The sequence below is a fragment of the Anas acuta genome, chromosome 18, assembly GCF_963932015.1.
Source record: "Anas acuta chromosome 18, bAnaAcu1.1, whole genome shotgun sequence".
Taxonomy (NCBI): domain Eukaryota; kingdom Metazoa; phylum Chordata; class Aves; order Anseriformes; family Anatidae; genus Anas; species Anas acuta.
Window position 1 is genome coordinate 12315367 of NC_088996.1, and position 17695 is coordinate 12333061.

Sequence of the window (17695 nt, forward strand, 5' to 3'; positions counted from 1 at the left end):
GGGGAGCGATGTCTGGGCACCGTGGGGCTGGGAGCGGGGCTGCGGGGGGGCTTTGGCTCCCTGGGGCCGGTGGGAGGGCAGGGAGGGGGTGCGGGGCTGCCTCGGGGGTCTCTGCCCGGCTGCGCTGGGGCCAAGAAGCCCCCGGTGACCCCTGATAACCCCTGGTGACCCCTGATAACCCCTATGACCTCCAGTAACCCCCAGCCGGCGGCACCGGGATTCGAACCCGCGGCTCCCCGGCCTGAGGCCACGCCCCCTTTCCACATAACCACGCCCCTCACCCACCAAACCACGCCCCCTCCTTCTAGACCACGCCCCCTTTTCTCCTCCACCAACCCCTCTCCTCGCCCCGCCCCTCCGCTGACCGGCAGCCTCCTCAACCAATGGGGCGGCCGCCTCCCGCTCGGCCTCCACCAATGGCGGCGCGGGGGCGGGGCCCCGGGGCGGTGCGGGGCGGCGGAGGCCCGGCCGGGTGAGGGGCGGCCCCGCGGCGGGGGCGGGGGGCGGGGGGGGCGCCCTGGGGGCCCCTCTGGGGTCTTTTTGGGGTCCGCGCTGGGTTCGGCCCCTTTAGGGTCCCCTTTGGGTCCACTTTGGGTTGTTTTGGGGTCCCCGCTGGGTCCCTTTTGGGTTCTTTTGGGGTCTTTTGGGTTCTTTTGGGGTCTTTTGGGGTCCTTTTGGGGTCTTTTGGGGTCTCTTTGGGGTCCCCTTTGGGGTCCCCTTTGGGGTCTTTTTGGGTCCGCGCTGCGTTCGAGTTGGGTTCGCCATGGGACCCCTTTGGGGTCTCCTCTGGGTCCACTTTGGGGTGTTTTGGGGTCCCTTTTGGGTCCTCACTGGGTCCCTTTAGGTCCCCTGTGGGTCCCTTTTGGGGTCCCTTTAGGGTCCCCTTTGGGTTCCCACCCTGATCCACATCGGGTCTGTGTTGGGTCTCCCCTGGGTCCTTTTTGGGTCTGTACCGGGTTCGAGTTGGGTTCACAATGGGATCCCGTTGGGTCTGTGCTGGGTCTCCCTTGGGACCCCTTTAGGGTCTGCGTTGGGTCCCCTCTGGGTCCCTTTTAGGTCCGTGGTGGGTTTATGCTGGGTTTCCCTTGGGACCTCCTTGGGTCCGCACTGGGTCCCCTCTGGGCCCACACTGGGTCTCCCTTGGGACCCCTTTAGGGTCCTCATTCGGTCCCCTCTGGGACCCTTTTGGGTCCGTGGTGGGTTCGGGTTGGGTCATCTTAGGGTTCACACTGGGTTCGCACCGTGATCCGCATTGGGTCTGTGTTGGGTTTGAGCTGGGTCCCCTTTGGGGCTGCTTTGGGACCATGTTGGGTCTCCCTCTCACGTCTGGGTTTCCCTTGGGTCACCTTTGGGTCCACGTTTAGGGCCCCTTTGGGGTCTCCCTTAGATCCCCTTTGGGTCTGCGGTTGGGTCCCCTTTGGGCTCCTGTTGGGTTCACATTGGGTTCTCTTTGGATCTGTGTTGGGGCTCCCTTGGGTCCCCTTTGGGTTTGCATTGAGTCCCGTTTGGGTCCATTTTGGGTCTTCTTTGGGTCTCTCTTGGGTCCACTTTGTGTCCACATTGGGTCCCCTTTGGGTTCACATTGGGTTTGCAATCCACGTTGGGTCCATGTTGGGTTCTCTTTGGGTCCATTTTGGGTCTCCCTTGGGTCCATTTTGAGTCTCCTTTGGGTCCATTCTGGGTCCCCTTTGGGTACATTTTGGGTCTCCCTTGGGTCCCCTTTGGGTCTACATTGGGTTTGTGCTGCAATCCACCTTGGGTCCATTTTGAGTCTTCTTTGGGTCCATGCTGGGTCCCCTTTGGGTCCCCTTTTCATCCCCTTTGGGTCCATTTTGGGTTCCCTTTGGGTCCATTTTGGGTCTCCCTTGGGTCCATTTCGGGTCCCCTTTGGGTCCATTCTGGGTCCCCGTTGTGTCTCCCTCATGTCCCCCTTGCGCTCGCGCTGCTCTCCACCCCCCGGTCACCCACCTGCCCTCTCCCCACACAGGATGAGGAGCTCCCGGAGCAGCTCGTCGTGCCGCGGTGCCGGCTGTGGCGGCGTGGCCGTGGACCTGAGCCTGACGGGGCTCCCCGTGCCCGTCCTGCGGCGCCCCAGCAGCGCCTCCCCCGCCAAGCACGTGGCGCGCTCCCTCTCCGTCGTGGCCGATGGCAAACCCAAGAGGAACGCCCTGGTGGGTGCCACGGTGGGACCCCCGGGTGCTCTCGGGCCCGAGGGGCTGGGTGGGGGTCCCGGGGGGCTTCGTGTGCCCCCCCTGTTCTTTTTAGGATGAGCAGAGCTGCTGTGGGGTCTGGGCACTGCGGTGCCGCGCTCCCAAACCTCATCCCCTGGAATTTTCTGCTCGCTGGGGCCCCTCTCAGCTCTTCCCTGTGCCTGAGGGGGGGCAGCGTCAGCCTCTCCATCCCCTTTTTTCCATTTATTGTTTTCCCTCTGGGAAGTTTTGGGGTCCTGGGGTCTCCTGCTGGGTGCTCCCGGCTTTCTGAGCAATCCCCGCTGCCTCGGCGGCTTCCCTCGCGCTCATCCCCTGCTCTGGGCACCCCAACCCTGCCCTTTTGGAACCCCAGCTGAGCTGAACTCTCTCCCCCCCAGGAGGATTCGGGGTCCCGGGCCATCAACAACCTCCGCAGGTCCAACAGCACCACGCAGGTTGCCCAGCGGGCCAGCAGCGGGCACAGGTACGGCTCCCCCGGGATGGCACCGCGAGGAACCCCCTGCTCCGTGCACCCCCCGGCCCCACGAGGGGACCAGAACCCAGCAGGGCGGTCACTGAGTCCTGTCCCACACACCAGGGGCTCTGGAAAGGCACAGAGTGGGGTTTTTTTTGCAGGGGAGGGCACGTGGGTGGCATCTGGGGAGCCTCCTCTTAGCGCAGCCCCTCGGGGACCCGCCAGGCTGCGTTAGGGGACAAAACTTTAGGATCAAAACGTTAGGATCAGAGCCACCTGCACCCTGAGCAGGAGGAGATCCCTGCTGCTGCTGCCTCGTTGCCATTCCTCAGCTCGATGTTAACCCCAGCACACGCATCCCTTTCTCCTCTGCCTTCCCCGTGCTGCAGCTCGGAGCAGGCAGGAGCCTTCCTGGCCTTTTTTGAGAGTGCTTCTGGTGGAAGAAAGAAAGGAACGACCCCGAGCACGGCGTCCCCGGAGCAGAAAACCACCTGGAACGTCCTGGTGAGGGCAGGGCTCGGCGGGGGCACGGGGCAGCTGCCTCCTGGCACGAGGAGCCGGGATTTCGGGTGGGATTCCCCTCCAGCAGGTGAAGCCGTGGGGCTGCGGGGCAGAAATCAGCTCTGGGGGAGGGATGGGGAGTGGGGGAGGCATTTTTGGTGCTGGCTGAGCCTCGTGCCCGACCCCACGCAGGACGATCAGCCGCGAGCCCTCCCGGCCCCATCCAGCTCCGGCGGTGCCGAGCCAGCAGCGGGCATGAGGAAGAAGGAAGCGGCCGTGCTGCTGGCAGCCAACTTCACCGCCAACAACAGGTAGGGGGGCAGCCCCCCCGGGAGGAGCTTGCAGGGGAGGAAACGAACCAAAAAATACCCGGGCGGGAGAGCTGGGGCTGTGGGCAGCGTGCCGGCGGGGTTGGGTGCTCGAGGGAGGGTTTTTGGGGTCTGGAAAAGGCCAGGTGCCCTCGTATGAGGGGTGGTGGCCACCACACGGGGGGGGTGCAGGGCACTCGCTGGCCCCATCCCTGTGGATCTGACGGGCCCTGATGGGTTGTATCCCCCCTACAACAAAAAATAAAGGAGCAACAAGGGCGCGATGGGGAACTGCGTCACCACCATGGTGCACAACAACTACACGGCCGACAGGGGCCCCGCGCCCAAAAGCTCCAACCAGGCTCCGAGCAGCAACCTCAAGTAAGTGCTGGTGGCCTTGGGGAGGGGGCTGCACGGCCCCCAGGGGGGTGCTGGGCCCCCCCCTCGTGCCGTGCTGGAGCCACGTGGTGTTTTTTCTGCCCTAGCAATGTCGTCAAAGCCACCGCCAACGAGGAGAGTGAAAGCAGCAGCTTGGTGAAGTCGCAGAAGAATTTCTCCAGCAACAACAACACCGCCCGCAACAACGCCGGGGGGCTGCCCCGCAGGAGGGAGGTGACCGAGGAGGAGGCGGAGAGGTGAGGCTGAGCGAGGGCTGCGCCCTGGCTCCTGGGACAGAAAAGGAGCTGCCGAGGGGTTCGGAGAGCTGCTGGGGGGCTGCGTTGGCTTCCCCTGCCCCTGATTCCGCTGAATTGTCAAAGGAATGAGTTCCTGCACCCCAAAACGGCTTCCCCGAGCCAGGGAGCGAGGCTGGGGGGGCTGTGGGGGGCTGTGGGGCTGTGGGGCTGACGCTGCTCCCTTTTTTTTGCAGGTTCATCCAGCAGGTGAACCTGGCCGCCGTCACCATCCAGCGCTGGTACCGCCGCCACGCGCAGCGGCACAAGGCAGGAGCGGCGGCTCTGGGGCGCCTGCTGGCTGCCAGGAGGGAGGTTGGTCCCCGGGGGCAGGGGCACAAACCCTGCTGGGTGTCCCCGTTGTGACGGGGGCCAGGACCCGAGCTGTCAGTGCTGGGGGCTCTGCGCCACGCAGCGGGCTGGGGAGGGTCCCTGTGGTGCCAGAGGGGTCCAGGAGCCCTGCAGCCCCTCCCCGTCCCTCTGGCTGCAGGGACGTGGCAGCAGCAGCACAAATCCTGCTGAATTCGCCCCATCCCAGACACCCTCGTGGTCAGAGGGGGGAGCCCTCCCTTGTCTGGCTGCACAGCAGCGAGGTTTTGGCTCCTTGGAGAGCGCCGTGGCCTCGGCAGCTAATTGTGGGGCTTGGTGCTTAATTATTTATCCAAACAACGGCGAGTGCCGCTGCTCCCGCATGTGAGCTTCTATTTTTGAGCCCTGTCTCCGTGGTGGTTTCAGCCCCGGGTGCCCGATGGCTGCGTTTGGTGCCCGAGGAGAATCAGCAGAGTTCCCTGCGGGCTCCTTACCCGCGGGAGGGGATGGCCGGGGGTGCAGCGCTTGGGGTGCCTCGTTCCCCAGTTTTCGGCCCCGGGTGGTGGCTGTGGGAGCTCTCGCTCAGCTTTGAGCTTTTTTTCCTGGCAGGAGAGGCAGCGGCAGACAGAGGAGGGGAACATCCTGGGCTTGCAGGAGCGGAGGGACGAGGAGCGCAGGAAGATCCGAGAGGAGAAGGCGCGGCTGGCGCGGCGTGCTGCCATCCAGGTAGGGACAGGACCCGGGGAAATGTGCCTGCCCCTGGTCCCTGGGCTGCCCGGCTCCGTGAGGCAGTGGCAGGGCCTCTCCTCCTCCTCTTCCTCCTCCTCCTCCTCTTTCCACAATTTGGAATTTGAGTGAGCCTTGGGGACGCAGCGCTCCCCGTGGAGACGGAGGTGCCACAGAGCAGTTCGCCTCTGTGCTCCTGCTAAGTTTTGACAGCTCCTCCAGAGCTCGTTTTGGGCTGTTTTTGGGGAAAGGGGAGTTCCTGCCACGGAACTGGGCACGGCCAGGGATGGGACTGGTCCCAGGAGGGGACGGGGCCCTGCAGGGTGGCTGCGCACCCCTCTGTGCCCTCTGTGCCCCCCAGGAGGCACCTCACCGCCCCCACCGTGCTCCTGCAGCTCCCTTGGGTGCTCCTGGGGTGAACCCGAGGGGCTGAGCCAGAGGCAGAGCTCGGGGAGGTGCCTGCTGGCTTGCAATGTAGTAAAAAAGGGATTTTAAGAGCCCCAACTCCTCTTTGGCCCAAATGGAGTCAGGTCTCGGCGGGGGTGCTGGCGGGAGGCACAGCAGCGAGCAGCTGGAGGGTGGCGAAATGCTGCAGCAGCCTCAGAAACACGTGCCTGTGCCTGGAGCCACTTCCCAGAGCTCTGCCAAACCCCCCCCCCGGGCCCAGCGGTGTCCCCCCACCCCGTGGTGCTCGGCTCCTGGAGCTGCAGCTCCTTCTCCTTCCCGCAGGAGCTGCACCAGAAAAGGGCCCAAAAGGCTGCCGAGGCGAAATGCTTGGTGGAAGAGGAGCTCGCGCTGGTGAAGGAGAGCAGGAGGGTAGCAAAGAAGAAGCCTGCCAGGCCTGCTGCTGCCACGAGGAACGACGGCCTCAAAGCCAACAACGCCGGTGCGTCCCCCTGCGCGTCCCCCTGCGCGTCCCCCTGCCCCTGCAGCCACGTGGGACGGGGACAGGAGGGTGGCAGGGGGCAGTTCTCAGCCCGGGGAGGGGGTTGTGGTGTGTGGGAGCGGTCTGGTCCCTGCAGGTGCCAGTTTCCACGCTGTCACTGCAGAGCCAGAGGCAAGCAGCCCGGTGGAGCTCAGCGCCGTGCCCTCGCAGGGGCAGGGGGCAGAGGACAAGCTGCAGGTGGGTCTGGCGTCGGCTCCAGGGGCTCTCCCGGCACTCGAGGGGCTCTCCAAGCTTGGGTTTGTTTCTCTGGAAATCGGGCAAGCTTCGAGGTGTGTCTGCTTGTCCTCCAGGACCTGAGCTCCAGGGAGATGGGGGGCGAGGACCTGGGGACCGCGGGGACGGCCGCCAGCAGGGCTCAGTCCAAGGTCACCCTCACCGAGCTGCTGGACACCCTCAGGCTGCTGGAGGAGGAGCCGGAGCTGCTGCCCCCCCCGAAGCTCTTCAAGAAGGAGAAATACGCCTGGATAGACGGGGTGAGCAGCGTGAGATGGGGCTGCCTCCTTCTGGGGCTGAGCACAGAGGAGGAGGCTGCCTACTGGGGGGCACTGGGGGCACTGGGAGCAGCCGGCACCTCCCCGGGCACCTCTGGGGCTCGCCGCCCTCCCCAAGCAGCTCCGTCTGCCCCGCAGGAGCCCGGCTCCAACTCGCTGACCGCTGACAACTTGGAGAAGTTGGGGAAGCTGAACCATTCCCCCGGGGTCCCCGAGGACGGGGCGCTGCTCTCGGAGGCCAAGCTCCAAAGCATCATCAGCTTCCTGGACGAGATGGAGAAATCCGAGCAGGAGAGGCCGCGCTCCGCCGCCTCGGCCACGCAGCGGGAGGTGGGTGCTGAGACCCCCCTAGGAAGGGGCTCTCTTTTTTTTTCAGAGCCTGGGTGCCCTCCAGCTCCTCTCACTCTTTTTTTTTCCTTTCCCAACACTCCAGGGGCTGCTCTCCGAGGAGGAGCTGGCGCACTTGGAGCAAGCGTCCGCTGTTGCCACGGAGGTGACGAGCTCCATCGTGAGGCTGAAGCTGGAAGTGGAGGAGAAGAAGCGAGCCATCAGCCTGCTGCAGACGGCGCTGGTGGGTGGCTCGGCTCCTCCTGCTCGCTGGGGAACCAAGGAGCAGAGCCCTCAGCACCCGTTCCCTGGAGCAGAGGCTCTGGAGCGCGGGGGCACGGCGCTGCGGGTTGGGGTTCCCATCCGTCCTCCAGCGGGGCCAAGTCCTGCGGTGCCCCCCAAGCTGTTGGGGGAACCAGGGGGCCGTGGGGTGCTGGGTCATGCAGTGGTTTTGTTTTTTGTTATCATGGGAAGGATCCTCGAGGTCCTTCCCCATCCTGTGGGCTCTCTCCGTGCTCCCTCACGGTTTGGAAACCACCTCAGCAGGTGCCTGGGCAGCGCTCAGCGCGGAGCTGCGCTGAATTTTTTCCTTTCCTCCACCCCTGGGGGTTTGGGCGGCCCCGCTGACAGCAGGGTGGGAGATTTGGGGGACCAGGGGCTTGGTTTGGCTGCTCGGGGTGAGCTGACCCAGCAGGGCTTTCCGTATTCAGTCCATTTTTGGCACCCACCAGGCCCAGCAGAGGGAACTGACCGTCCGGCACGTCCAACAAACCGAGAAGGAGCTCGGCCACCAGCTGAGGCTGCAGAGGGAGCAGTACGAGGCGGCCATCCAGAGACACCTGGCCTTCATCGACCAGGTCATCCTCACCTTCCGCAGCTCGAAGCCCGCGGGCCGGGCTGGAGGCGCCCTCCTGGCTGCCTCACGCCTTCCTTTTTCCCCCTTTTTTCCCCTTTTTCCCCATTTCACAGCTCATCGAGGACAAGAAGGTGCTGAGCGAGAGGTGTGAGGCCGTGGTGGCCGAGCTGAAACAGGCGGACCAGAAGTACAGCAAGAAGATCAGCCAGATGCAGGAGCAGCACGAGCTGGTGAGGTGACATCGGGGACCCCCGGGGGCTCACCTGGGGCCTGTGCCACCTCGGTGCCACCTTGGGGAGCCCCAGCTGCTTGTTTTTTGGGGAGCTGGGTGCAGGAAATTGGTGTCACCCCTGGAGCTTTGCCCTGGCTGGGTGGGGGGCACTCTCTCTGTCACCCCAGCAGGGGTTTTCCCAAGGGTTTTGCTTCCCCCTTGATGCAAAGCCCCATCCTGTACGGGGTGGGGGGCACTGGGAGAGGGTGGAACCGGGGCTGTGCGTGGCTGGGGTCGTCGGCTCCTGCCTGCACCTCGCTTTTTGGGCTCCCAGGGTAAGGAGGGGATCTCCTCCCTGGCTTCCCTCTGACGCGTTCCCCTTGGCTTCCCCCCAGGAGCTCAGGAAGCTGAAGGAGCTGATGAGCGCGACGGAGAAGATCAGGCGGGAGAAGTGGATTGATGAGAAAACCAAAAAGATCAAGGAGATCACCGTGAAAGGTGCCAGGTCCCAGCACGAGCCCTTCCCTTACCAGCCTGTCTGTGCCGAGCCAACTCCTGCAGCTTCCCCACCAGCTGCCCGGGGTCCCGGGGGTGCCCGTGCTGGTCCCAAATCTGCTCCTTTTACCCCCAACCGGCCCTGAGGCTGTGCTAACCATCCTCTCCCCTCCACCCCCCAGGCCTGGAGCCAGAGATCCAGAAGCTGATGGCCAAGCACCGGCAGGACATACGGCAGCTGAAGATGCTGCACGAGGCCGAGCTGCTGCAGTCGGACGAGCGGGCGGCACGGCAGTACTGCCGGCAGGCCCAGGAGCTGCGCAGCCTGCTGCAGCGCGAGAAGGAGGAGCAGGGACAGAGGGAGAGGGAGCTGGCCCGGCAGCGGTGAGTGCTCCAGGGCACGGGGGTGGTGGCCAAAACCACCACCAGGGTGGATTTGTGGTGATAATGGGTTTGCAGCACTGAATGACCTCGTGGAGAGGTGTCGCGGAGCCGGCGCTGCGCACGGGGTGGGAAGGGGCAGGGAGCAGGGAAAACCACAAAACACTGCCCTGCTCCAGGGGACTGGGTTGCTCTGAGCCTGGCAGCCCCCTGAGGCCGCTTATTCCCCCCTCCAAGGTGTGAGAAGCAGCTGGAGCAGGAGGAGCAGGCGCTGCAGCAGCAGCGGCGCCGGCTCTACGCGGAGGTCGCCGAGGAGAAGGAGAGGCTGAGCCAGCAGGCAGCCAGGTGAGAGCAGAGCCAGGAGCCGGCACGCCTGGCAGCCCCGGGGGGTGGTCGCCCTCGTGGAGGCTCCCTCGGGGGGCTGAAAGCTCCGCTCTGTCCTCGGGCAGGCAGAGGGCGGAGGTGGAGGAGCTGCGGAGGCAGCTGGAGGCGAGCAGCTCGGCCGTCACCGCTGCGCTCAAGGAGGAGCACGCGAAGGAGCAGGAGGAGAGGGAGAGGAGGCATCAGGTCTGTCGCTCCTCGCCCCCCCCCGATGAGCAAGGCACGGCCCCGAGCTGTGTGCCAGCACGGCTGGGAGCCCTGGGGGCAGCACCGGAGGCGAGCAGTTGTCCTGTCTCTCCGCAGGCAGAGGTGAAGGTGCTGAAGGAGCGGCTGGAGATGGAGAGGCAAGCCTGGGAGGCAAACTACGTGAAGAAGGAGGTAGGGTGAGGGCTGCTCTCCCTGCAGGGTGTTAACGCTGAGCTCCGAGAGGGCTCAAAGCAACGCTCAGCATCTTTGTCGCCGTCCCCAGGAAGCCTGGCTGCTCGCCCGGGAGCGGGAGCTGAGGGAGGAGGTGAGGAAGGAGAGGGACAAGGAGATCGAGCTGGTGATCCAGCGCCTGGAGGCCGACATGTCCTCCGCCAAGGAGGAGTGCGAGAGGGCAGCGGAGAACAGGTGAGGAGGGAGACGTGAGCCTGCTGAGTCCTTCCCAGTTCCCATTCCTGCCCCCCCCCCAGAGCTTTGTGCCTCCCCCACGAGCTCCAGGCACCACCTGCGTGGGCTCCTGAGCCACCTCTGCGTGCACGGCGCTGAGCAGCACGAGTTTGGGACGGAGCAGCTGGTGGGGACAAACGTCCTTCCCTCCCTGGCACAGCACAGGGTGTGTGCCCCTGCTCGCCCCCCCTGGAGAGGCATCCTCGGGGGTGTCAGAGCGCTGTGGCAGTGGGCAGCCTTCCCTAGGGCTGGAAAGTGGCAGCAAAACCACTCCAAACACAGCCAGAAATCCTCCAGCACCTCCTGAAACCATCCTGCACCTCCCGTGGGGCTGATCCTGCGCTGGCTGCGGCGTCGTGGTCGCTGCTGCAGCCTTGGGGAGGGGGTGCTGGGGATGCCCCCAGCTCCGGGCTGAGCTCTCTGTCCTCTCCTCCAGGATTAAAAGGATCCGGGACAAGTACGAGGTGGAGCTGCAGGAGCTGGAGAGGTCGGAGCGCAAGCTGCAGGAGCGCTGCAACGAGCTGAAGGGGCGGCTGGCCGAGCTGGAGGGGGAGAGCAGCCGCCTGCAGGGGCTGCTGAAACACCGGGAGCAGGAGCTGGAGGAGATTCGGAAGGTGAGCCGAGAGTACGGCCGGGTCCCCCTGGGACCCCGGCACCCTGGGGTCACCCCTTTTGCCCCCCGTAGGTGCGGGACCAGCTGGCCCAGGAGCGGAGCAGCCTGGCGGAGGTGATCCGGGAGGAGTTCGCCACCAGGCTGGTGGGCACGGAGGAGGAGAACAAGAGGCTGAAGGAGGAGATGGTGGAGATGAGAGCCCGGCAGCGCCTGGAGCTGGACAGGGTGGCGAGGGAGAAGGACAGAGAGCTGGAGGAGGTGCACAGGAGGTGAGGCAGCCCGGCCGGGCTTGGGGGGCTCGCAGCCGGGGTGCGTTGCCAGGAGTTTGGCTGCGGTGACTCCTCGGGGCTCTTTTTGGGCACGTGGGGGTGTCACTGAGCCCTGCAGGCTCCCCAGGAGCACCCCAGCACCAAAGGGGGGCAGGGGCTGCGCTCGCCTCTCCAGCAGGGCTCTGGCACCTCGGGGCTGTGCTGCGGGGGCTCAGCACCAGCAGGAGCCGGCGCTGGGCTCGGCACCAAGCAGGCAGCGCGGTGCTTCCTCGCTTCCCTCCCCGTCTGCCTGCGGGGGAGGAATTTTATCTCCCCGGGAAGGCAGCGGCTCCTGCCGGCACCGCTTTCTGCGTGGGGCTGAGCTCTCTGCCAGCTGCCCCGGTGGTACAGCCAGAGCCAGCCCTGCTGCCGGAGCCTGCAGGGAGGAATTTTGGGGAAAAAAGCTGCAGTGGGAGAGCTTTGCATCAGCGCGCGGAGCTCAGCGGCTTTCCCAGAGCCAGCCGAGCGCTTCCCATTCCCTCTGAGTCACACCCTGAGGGTGAGCGAGAGGGGTTCCCCGTCAGTCCCATGTGCAAAACCTGGCAAAACGGGGCAGATTTGGGGCTCCGAGAGCCGTAGGAGGGTCTGGCCATGGGACAGCAACTGTGGGTGTGGGAAATAGGAATGTGTGTCCCTGGGACCTTGTTAATTAGGTCTGGTGAGGCTGGTGTCCCCTTCGTCCTGCAGGGGACTCGATGCAAGCCGTGTAATGCTCCCAAAGTGGAATGAAGGCATTTATAGCATGCCCTGGCACCCCGAGCCCCATTTATAGCATGCCCTGAGACCCCTTTTAGCTTTGGGGTTGCAGAGGAGAGGGGCTGCCCATCCTGGGGTTGTTTGAGCCGTGCCAAAATCACCGCCCTGAGCCCCGGGGGTGCCTGGACCCCGTGCTCAGCCCCTCTCCATCCCCCTGCTCAGGGTGAAGACGGCCGTGGCGAGGAAGGAGGAGAACGTGAGCAGCCTTCGCAAGCAGTACGAGGTGAGCGAGGGGGGCTTCGGGGGGCTGCCCCTGCCCCGCTGCTGCAGCCCTGCCCCGGGCACAGCTCCCCGACCCTGCGCGCTCTTGCAGGCGGCGGTGCAGCGAGCCGAGCACCTGGAGGCCCTCCTGGAGCAGCAGCGCCAGCAGCTGCTGGCAGCCAAATAACCCCCCCCCCCCCCGGGGGGCGCTCGGTGGGCGCCCACCCTCCCACTCCCCCCTCACACCCAGGATTTGATTTTTTTTATTTTTATTTTTTTACGCCTCGGCAGCGCTCAGCTTCCTCCGACGTTTTACCAATAAAAGCTCTGCTGGTTTCTACGGCCGTTTCTGTCGGATTTGTGGCCGGGGAGGGGGGCAGAGGGAAGCCTCGGTGCTGTTGGCATCCTAATTTTTTGTTTTTTATTTTTTATTTTTTATTTTTTATTTATTTGCTCTCCACGGATGCGTTTTACCCATCCCTTGTGTGGTGGCGGCGGGGCAGGAGCTGCGTTTGCTCGCGGCGTGTTTGGGCAGCAGTCGGTGGTCCTGGGTCCTGATCCTCGTGGTGGGAGCTGCGGGGCTGAGCCACGGAGGCAGGGCTGGGATTTGGGAGTCCCTTTTTGGTGCTGCGGGAGCTCAGCACCTCTCCTCCTCCCCGCTGGCTGCCCCCGGGCTGGGTTAGGGCAGGGCTGGAGGGGAAGAGCCGAGGCCACGCAGCGCAGCGCACGCGGGTGTGGGTCCGGCTGTGCCCAGCTCCCTTCTCTGCTCCTTCTTTTTGCTTTTAAAATGAAATATCTGCGTGGTGCCATGGGAGGAGAAGCTGGGCTGGTGTGGGGGCGGTGGTGCCGGGGCAGGATGCGATCCCACAGCCCCTGCTCCCTGCAAATCTCTCAGCACACCCCAACAGCAACGGGAAACGCCTGGACCGAGCCCGGGGCATCTGTTTCCTCCCCGCAGGGCGTGCTGACGGCTGCCTGCGGGCTCTGCTCTCCGAGGAGGCCGGGGTTTGGTGCTCGAGGAGGCCGGGGTTTGGTGCTGGGGGCCAGCAGAGGCTTTGTCCTCGGCGTCCCGGGGCGTTTCTCATCCGTCCTGCCAGCCCCTGTGCCCTGCTGCGGCTTTGTGCCACGGGCTCTGCGCTCACAGCAGCGGGGTTGGGTGGGCTGTTGGGACCCCCGTCCTCCTGGGGGGCTGCCAGGAGTGTGTGTGGGGGGGTCCTGGCCCTGATATGGGGCTGGGGGGGGTGCTCGGGTGCTTCCTGTAGATCCTGATCTGCTCCTGCCCACGGCCGGGGCAGGGGGCTGTGTGCGCACGAGGCAGGGGGGTCCCAGCCCCCCAGGATTTGGTGTTTGCTGGCTGAGGCTGCGCCACCTGCTATAAAATATTCAATTTTACGAGGTAAATGGCTGTCAGGTGCAGGTGGGCTGAGCGATCCTGCGGCAGCCCCTTCCCCTCTCCCCCCGTTTTGGTGCTGTGCTGTCTGCCCCTGGGTGTTCCCCGTGGTGGCGTCCCCCGAGTGGGACCTGCACCAAAACTGCTCCTGGGGGGCAAAAACCCATGGCCAGGGGTGCACCTGAGCGGCTCCGGGTCCAACTCCTGCTCCTGGAGGACGCTCGTTGTGCCGGGTGCGAGCTGGAGCTGATCTGCAGAGGGGGCAGGGGGGGCGCACGGCCCCATCCTGCGCAGGCAGCTGGCCCAGCCCCTGCTTCCCCCATGGTTTCATCTCTGACGCCTGCTTCCTGACCCCCCCCTCCTACCTCCACCTCCCTATTGCGAGCTTCCGCCCCGGGCCACCCGTGGCCGTGCCCTGCGCCCCCGCTGCCCCCGTTGGCACGGCTGCACCCCCGTCCCCAGAGAACCGGTGGGGACGAGGCCGTGCCCGAGGGAGGCAGCGAGGCCGAGCAGCGTGGCCGGGAGCCTGGCGCAGGTCTGGGTGCTGGGGAAACGCAGCGGGGACGCAGGAGGCCTTGGCCTGGGAGCGGTGGCGGTGGAGGGGCTGTCCCCTGGTTTCCAGCCCAGTGTCACGGGCACCGTCCACCCTTTGTCCCTCAACGTGCGAGCGGAGGTCCTGCGGCCGTCTGGAGGAAGCCAGGGACGAGGAACGGCGCCGTGGGGGCCACCCGGAGCTCTGCGCGTTGTGGCCGGGGTCTCCTGTCCCCTCTCTGCCACCAGCTGCCATGAGAAGACCCCCGGCACTCGGCTGCTGCCGTGCCACCCCCGTGCCGTGCCCGGGGCGCTGTGGCCGCGGTGCCGGGCTGGCCCTCGCCCTCCTGGCCCTGCTGCTGCTGCTCCTGGCCACGCAGCGCAGGCTGGGGCTCGAGCTCTCCAGGTACCGTGGGGCTGGGAGGGTCGTGGGGCTGGGCTGGGGGCTGCGTGGCTGCCCCCTGGGCCCGGGGGGGGGGGTTCCTCAGAGCCATTTTTGCCCTGGGGAATGATTAACCCCGAGTCCACCTCTGTCTGTCTGCCCTCTCCGCGGGTGCCTGGCTGCAGCTCCCGGCCTTGGCTTGGACCTTGTCCTGCGGCCGGCTCCAAGCCTGGCTCCTGCTTTCTGCTTTGCAACACGGGGGTGGCCGGGGAGGGGGGTGCTGAGCACCACCACGGGGCATCGTCACCTCCACAGTGCCCCGGTGACACCGGCAGAGCCTCAGCAGCACTTCCTGCACCTCCCCAGGGCTCCTCTGTTGGTGTTTTCATGGGCAGGGCTGGGCTTGGGGACGGGGCACCCGCGTGTGCGCCACCCCGTGTCCCCCCCCAGCCACCTCTCTCCTCCTAACAGGACCCCCACCCGCCTGCAGGCACCCAGACCCCCTACGACAGAGGTCCCGGAGCTGGTGACACGGTCACCACACCTCACCCCTGCCCCCAGCCTGCCACCAAACCTCGGGGACACGTACGGGCGGGATGAGACCTCCCGCAGCTCGGTACGGGCGCTGCGGGGCTGGGGCAGGGACAAGGAGCCCACCCGTGTCCCCCCCTGGCACGGGACACCCCGAGCTGCTGTCACACGCAGGGACTTGTCACCTGTGATTTCAGGAGTGCCCCAGCAGCATCAGGAAGAGGATTACGGGCACCGAATTTGGGGCTGCCTTCCTGGCCACCGTGCCGGTGCTGCAGTGGGCGCAGCACCTGCGGGAGGACGAGTACCGGCGGCTCCGCAGATACGGGGGGGCTCACGGCTGGAAGGACGTCAGCTGGGACGGTGCGGGGAGCACGGGGCTGCGGGGGGCACGGGGGGAGCCCTGCACGAAGGGGTGGGCACCGCAGGCACTGGGGCTGCGTCCCGGGGGCTGCTGTGCCATGGAGAGGGGGCGCAGGACGCCGGGGCGCGGGGCTCCCCCCGCTGCCCCCTCCCCAAACTCACCCTCCCGGGGCTGCCCCCCAGTGCTGAAGGCGTCCCTGTCCCTCCTCAACACGTCGGCCAGCGGGGTCCTGGTGGACAGCCGGCCGGCAGCGGCCCCCTGTGTGCGCTGCGCCGTGGTGGGCAACGGCGGCATCCTCAACGGGTCCCGCGCGGGGGCTGCCATCGACGCCCACCACCTCGTCTTCAGGTGAGGGCGCACAAGGAATGAGGGGGGGGGCATGGCCCAGCTGGGGGCAGCGCCTGCCCTGCTCCCTGCTTCATCCTCCAGGGTGAACGGGGCCATCACGGCGGGCTTCGAGGGGGATGTTGGCAACAGGACGTCCTTCTACGTCTTCTCCACCAACACCTTGGTGAACGCGCTCGGCAGCTACGCCGCGGATGGCTTCAAGCACCCGCCCCGGAGTCCGGTGAGGGAGCTCACGGGGAGGGGAGATGCTGTGGGCACGGCACCCCCAGGGCCCCGTTTGTCACCTCCTGGATGGGGACAGTGCCGGTCTCACCGTGTCCCTTACCACAGGAGACGCGCTACGTCTTCCTCCCGGACCACGACCGCGACTACCTGCTGCTGCGGGCAGCCCTGACCCACCAGCGCGTGGACAGGGGCCGGGACAAGGGGGTCTGGTGAGTGGGGACACGGTGGGCGTGGGGGCTTGGGGGGGTGGGATAGGTGGGTCCCCTCCACCCCGCACCTCCGAGCAGCCGCTGGGACCTCCCCGCAGGCCCCAGGAGTTTTTTGGTGAGGACCTGCGTGCTGACAAGTTCAGGATGCTCCACCCGGATTTCATCCGCTACCTCCGGAACCGGTGAGGAGCCCCCCCCCGGGGTGGATTCCCCCTCCCCACAGCGCGGCGGGGGAGCCCTTAGCACGGCTCCTGCTCGCTGCCCGCAGCTTTCTCCGCTCTGACATCTTGGCCACGCCGCTCTGGCAACTCTACCGGCCCTCCACCGGCGCCGTGATGCTCCTGGCCGCCATCCACACCTGCGACGAGGTGGGCAGCCCGTGCACGGCTCCGCTGCGGTGGTGCCCGGTGATTTGGGGCTGGGCACATGGCACAGGGCACAGGGCACATGGCACAGTGCCGTGCCCACAGCTGCTCCCTCCCGAGGCTTATCCGAGGCCGTTTTGCACCCGTGCATCCTCCCCATCACCGTCTCTGCTCGTGTCCCCCCCCTGGAGCAGCCGCGGTGTCCTCACCCCTGCACCGGGCACCGTCAGCGTGCTCATCGCCGCGTTCCGCAGGTGAGCGCCTTCGGGTTCATGACGCCGGGCTACCGGGCGTACTCGGACCACTACTTTGACCGCGGGCACAAGGAGGTGCAGTTCTACGTCAACCACGACCTGAAGCTGGAGATGAGGCTGTGGCAGCGGCTGCAGCGCAGCGGGCTCCTGCGCCTCTACACCGGCACCGAGGGGACGTGATGCCCGCGGCCACCGGGAGCCAGGCTGGGAGCGCTGCTGGGACCTGAGTGAGGATCTGAGATGCTGGAGGAGGAGGAAAGCATCCTCTGCCCTCCTGCGGGCTCCAAGAGAGCTCCTGGGGCAGGGCTGGGCCCAAGCAAGGTGTGCGATGAGCTGCTGGGGCTGCACTGCTGCCTGGGGCTGGGGATCGGGGGGTTCCCGGGGGGGCTGTGCCGTGCCTCTGCCCCAGATAAGGATTTGCAGCATCCCCTGCAGAGCCCCGGGCCCTTTTTGCTGCCACTCAGTGGGGAAGGCAGCCCCAATCCCTGTCCTGTGGCCACGGGTGGGTTCCCATGCCCAGTCCCCTTGGTGCCCACCCCGTGCCCGCAGCCCTCCCCGGTGGGCTCAGCCCCCAGCCCTGCCCCTCCCCGGCATCTCAGAGCCTGGTTTCTAGGCCAGTGCCCGGTTCAGGCATGAATAAACCGGCGGCGTTGCATAACCAGGGATGCAGATTTTCACCGGATGGCTGCTTGCGCCCCGCTGCTGCACGGCCCCCCCCCTCCCCGTGCCAGGGTTCCCCGGGAGCAGGGCCAGGGCTGCCGGCTGCGTGGCACGAGCCCTGTCCCCGTCCCCATCCCCGTCCTCGTCCCTGCCAGGCAGACTGAGCGAGGCTGTCACCGGCTCTGCCAAAGCTCCCCAATTAAGGAGCCTCCCCCCCCCCCAGCTCCCCGCCGTGGATTAGCCGGGATCAGTGGAGCCCGTTCGTTAGCTGCAAACGAGCCGAGCGGCTCGGTGGGGAAGGAGGTCAGGAGGGCTGGGTGCTTTTGGCAGCCGCCGCGCAGAGATCGCGGCTCAAGCTGGTGTCTGCCCGGGCAGGGATTAGCCCTGGCCCCAGACAAATCAGCCTGGGGGGGGCTGGAGCAAACGGGCAGGATGCGCGCGGGGTAATCTCCCCTGCTAATTGGGGCGTGCTGCTTGGCTGGGGGGGACGCTGCTTGGGGTGCTGGGGGGGCTCTGCACCATGCCTGTTGCCGGCACAGCCCCACGGCACGGAGCTTGGAGGGGGACAGGTGCCGTGGGGATGATGCCCGGGGGGATCCTTACCGGGGCTTCTGGCCTCCGTTTGGCATCTTCCCCGTGG

At 66.3% G+C, this 17695-nt stretch overlaps 2 protein-coding genes across 3 annotated transcripts; both read left to right on the plus strand.

Annotated features, from left to right (window-relative positions):
- Positions 1-38: 38 nt before the first annotated feature.
- Positions 39-12136, plus strand: CEP131 (centrosomal protein 131). 2 transcript variants are annotated; one of them, XM_068654791.1, is made up of 26 exons: positions 39-472; positions 1988-2171; positions 2588-2673; positions 3054-3168; positions 3358-3476; positions 3741-3854; positions 3959-4108; positions 4342-4459; positions 5063-5179; positions 5909-6065; positions 6202-6302; positions 6416-6598; positions 6755-6946; positions 7050-7187; positions 7675-7800; positions 7913-8029; positions 8406-8508; positions 8688-8889; positions 9124-9231; positions 9336-9453; positions 9571-9645; positions 9737-9879; positions 10355-10532; positions 10604-10800; positions 11758-11818; positions 11909-12136. In XM_068654791.1, exons 1-26 carry the CDS (start codon positions 384-386, stop codon positions 11981-11983), a joined length of 3366 nt encoding a protein of 1121 aa, XP_068510892.1. In that variant the 5' UTR covers positions 39-383; the 3' UTR covers positions 11984-12136. The 2 variants fall into 2 exon arrangements, with proteins under 2 accessions (XP_068510892.1, XP_068510893.1); XM_068654792.1 differs by having other exon boundaries at positions 6229-6302; positions 9716-9879.
- A 1404-nt stretch (positions 12137-13540) lies between these two features.
- Positions 13541-17053, plus strand: LOC137841664 (alpha-N-acetylgalactosaminide alpha-2,6-sialyltransferase 2-like). The gene is made up of 9 exons (XM_068654804.1): positions 13541-14123; positions 14571-14715; positions 14828-14993; positions 15177-15342; positions 15424-15562; positions 15673-15776; positions 15875-15958; positions 16045-16144; positions 16396-17053. Exons 1-9 carry the CDS (start codon positions 13972-13974, stop codon positions 16573-16575), a joined length of 1236 nt encoding a protein of 411 aa, XP_068510905.1. The 5' UTR covers positions 13541-13971; the 3' UTR covers positions 16576-17053.
- The last annotated feature ends 642 nt before the right edge of the window (positions 17054-17695 follow it).

Bases quoted from the DNA above. Each gene is read 5' to 3' on its own strand.
- LOC137841664 (XM_068654804.1), top strand. From the start codon at position 13,972: ATGAGAAGACCCCCGGCACTCGGCTGCTGCCGTGCCACCCCCGTGCCG. The intron at 14,994-15,176 runs GTGCGGGGAGCA...GCTGCCCCCCAG, and splicing joins GAAGGACGTCAGCTGGGACG to TGCTGAAGGCGTCCCTGTCC. The intron at 15,343-15,423 runs GTGAGGGCGCAC...TTCATCCTCCAG, and splicing joins GCCCACCACCTCGTCTTCAG to GGTGAACGGGGCCATCACGG.
- CEP131 (XM_068654791.1), top strand. From the start codon at position 384: ATGGGGCGGCCGCCTCCCGCTCGGCCTCCACCAATGGCGGCGCGGGGG. The intron at 4,109-4,341 runs GTGAGGCTGAGC...TTTTTTTTGCAG, and splicing joins ACCGAGGAGGAGGCGGAGAG to GTTCATCCAGCAGGTGAACC. The intron at 8,030-8,405 runs GTGAGGTGACAT...GCTTCCCCCCAG, and splicing joins TGCAGGAGCAGCACGAGCTG to GAGCTCAGGAAGCTGAAGGA.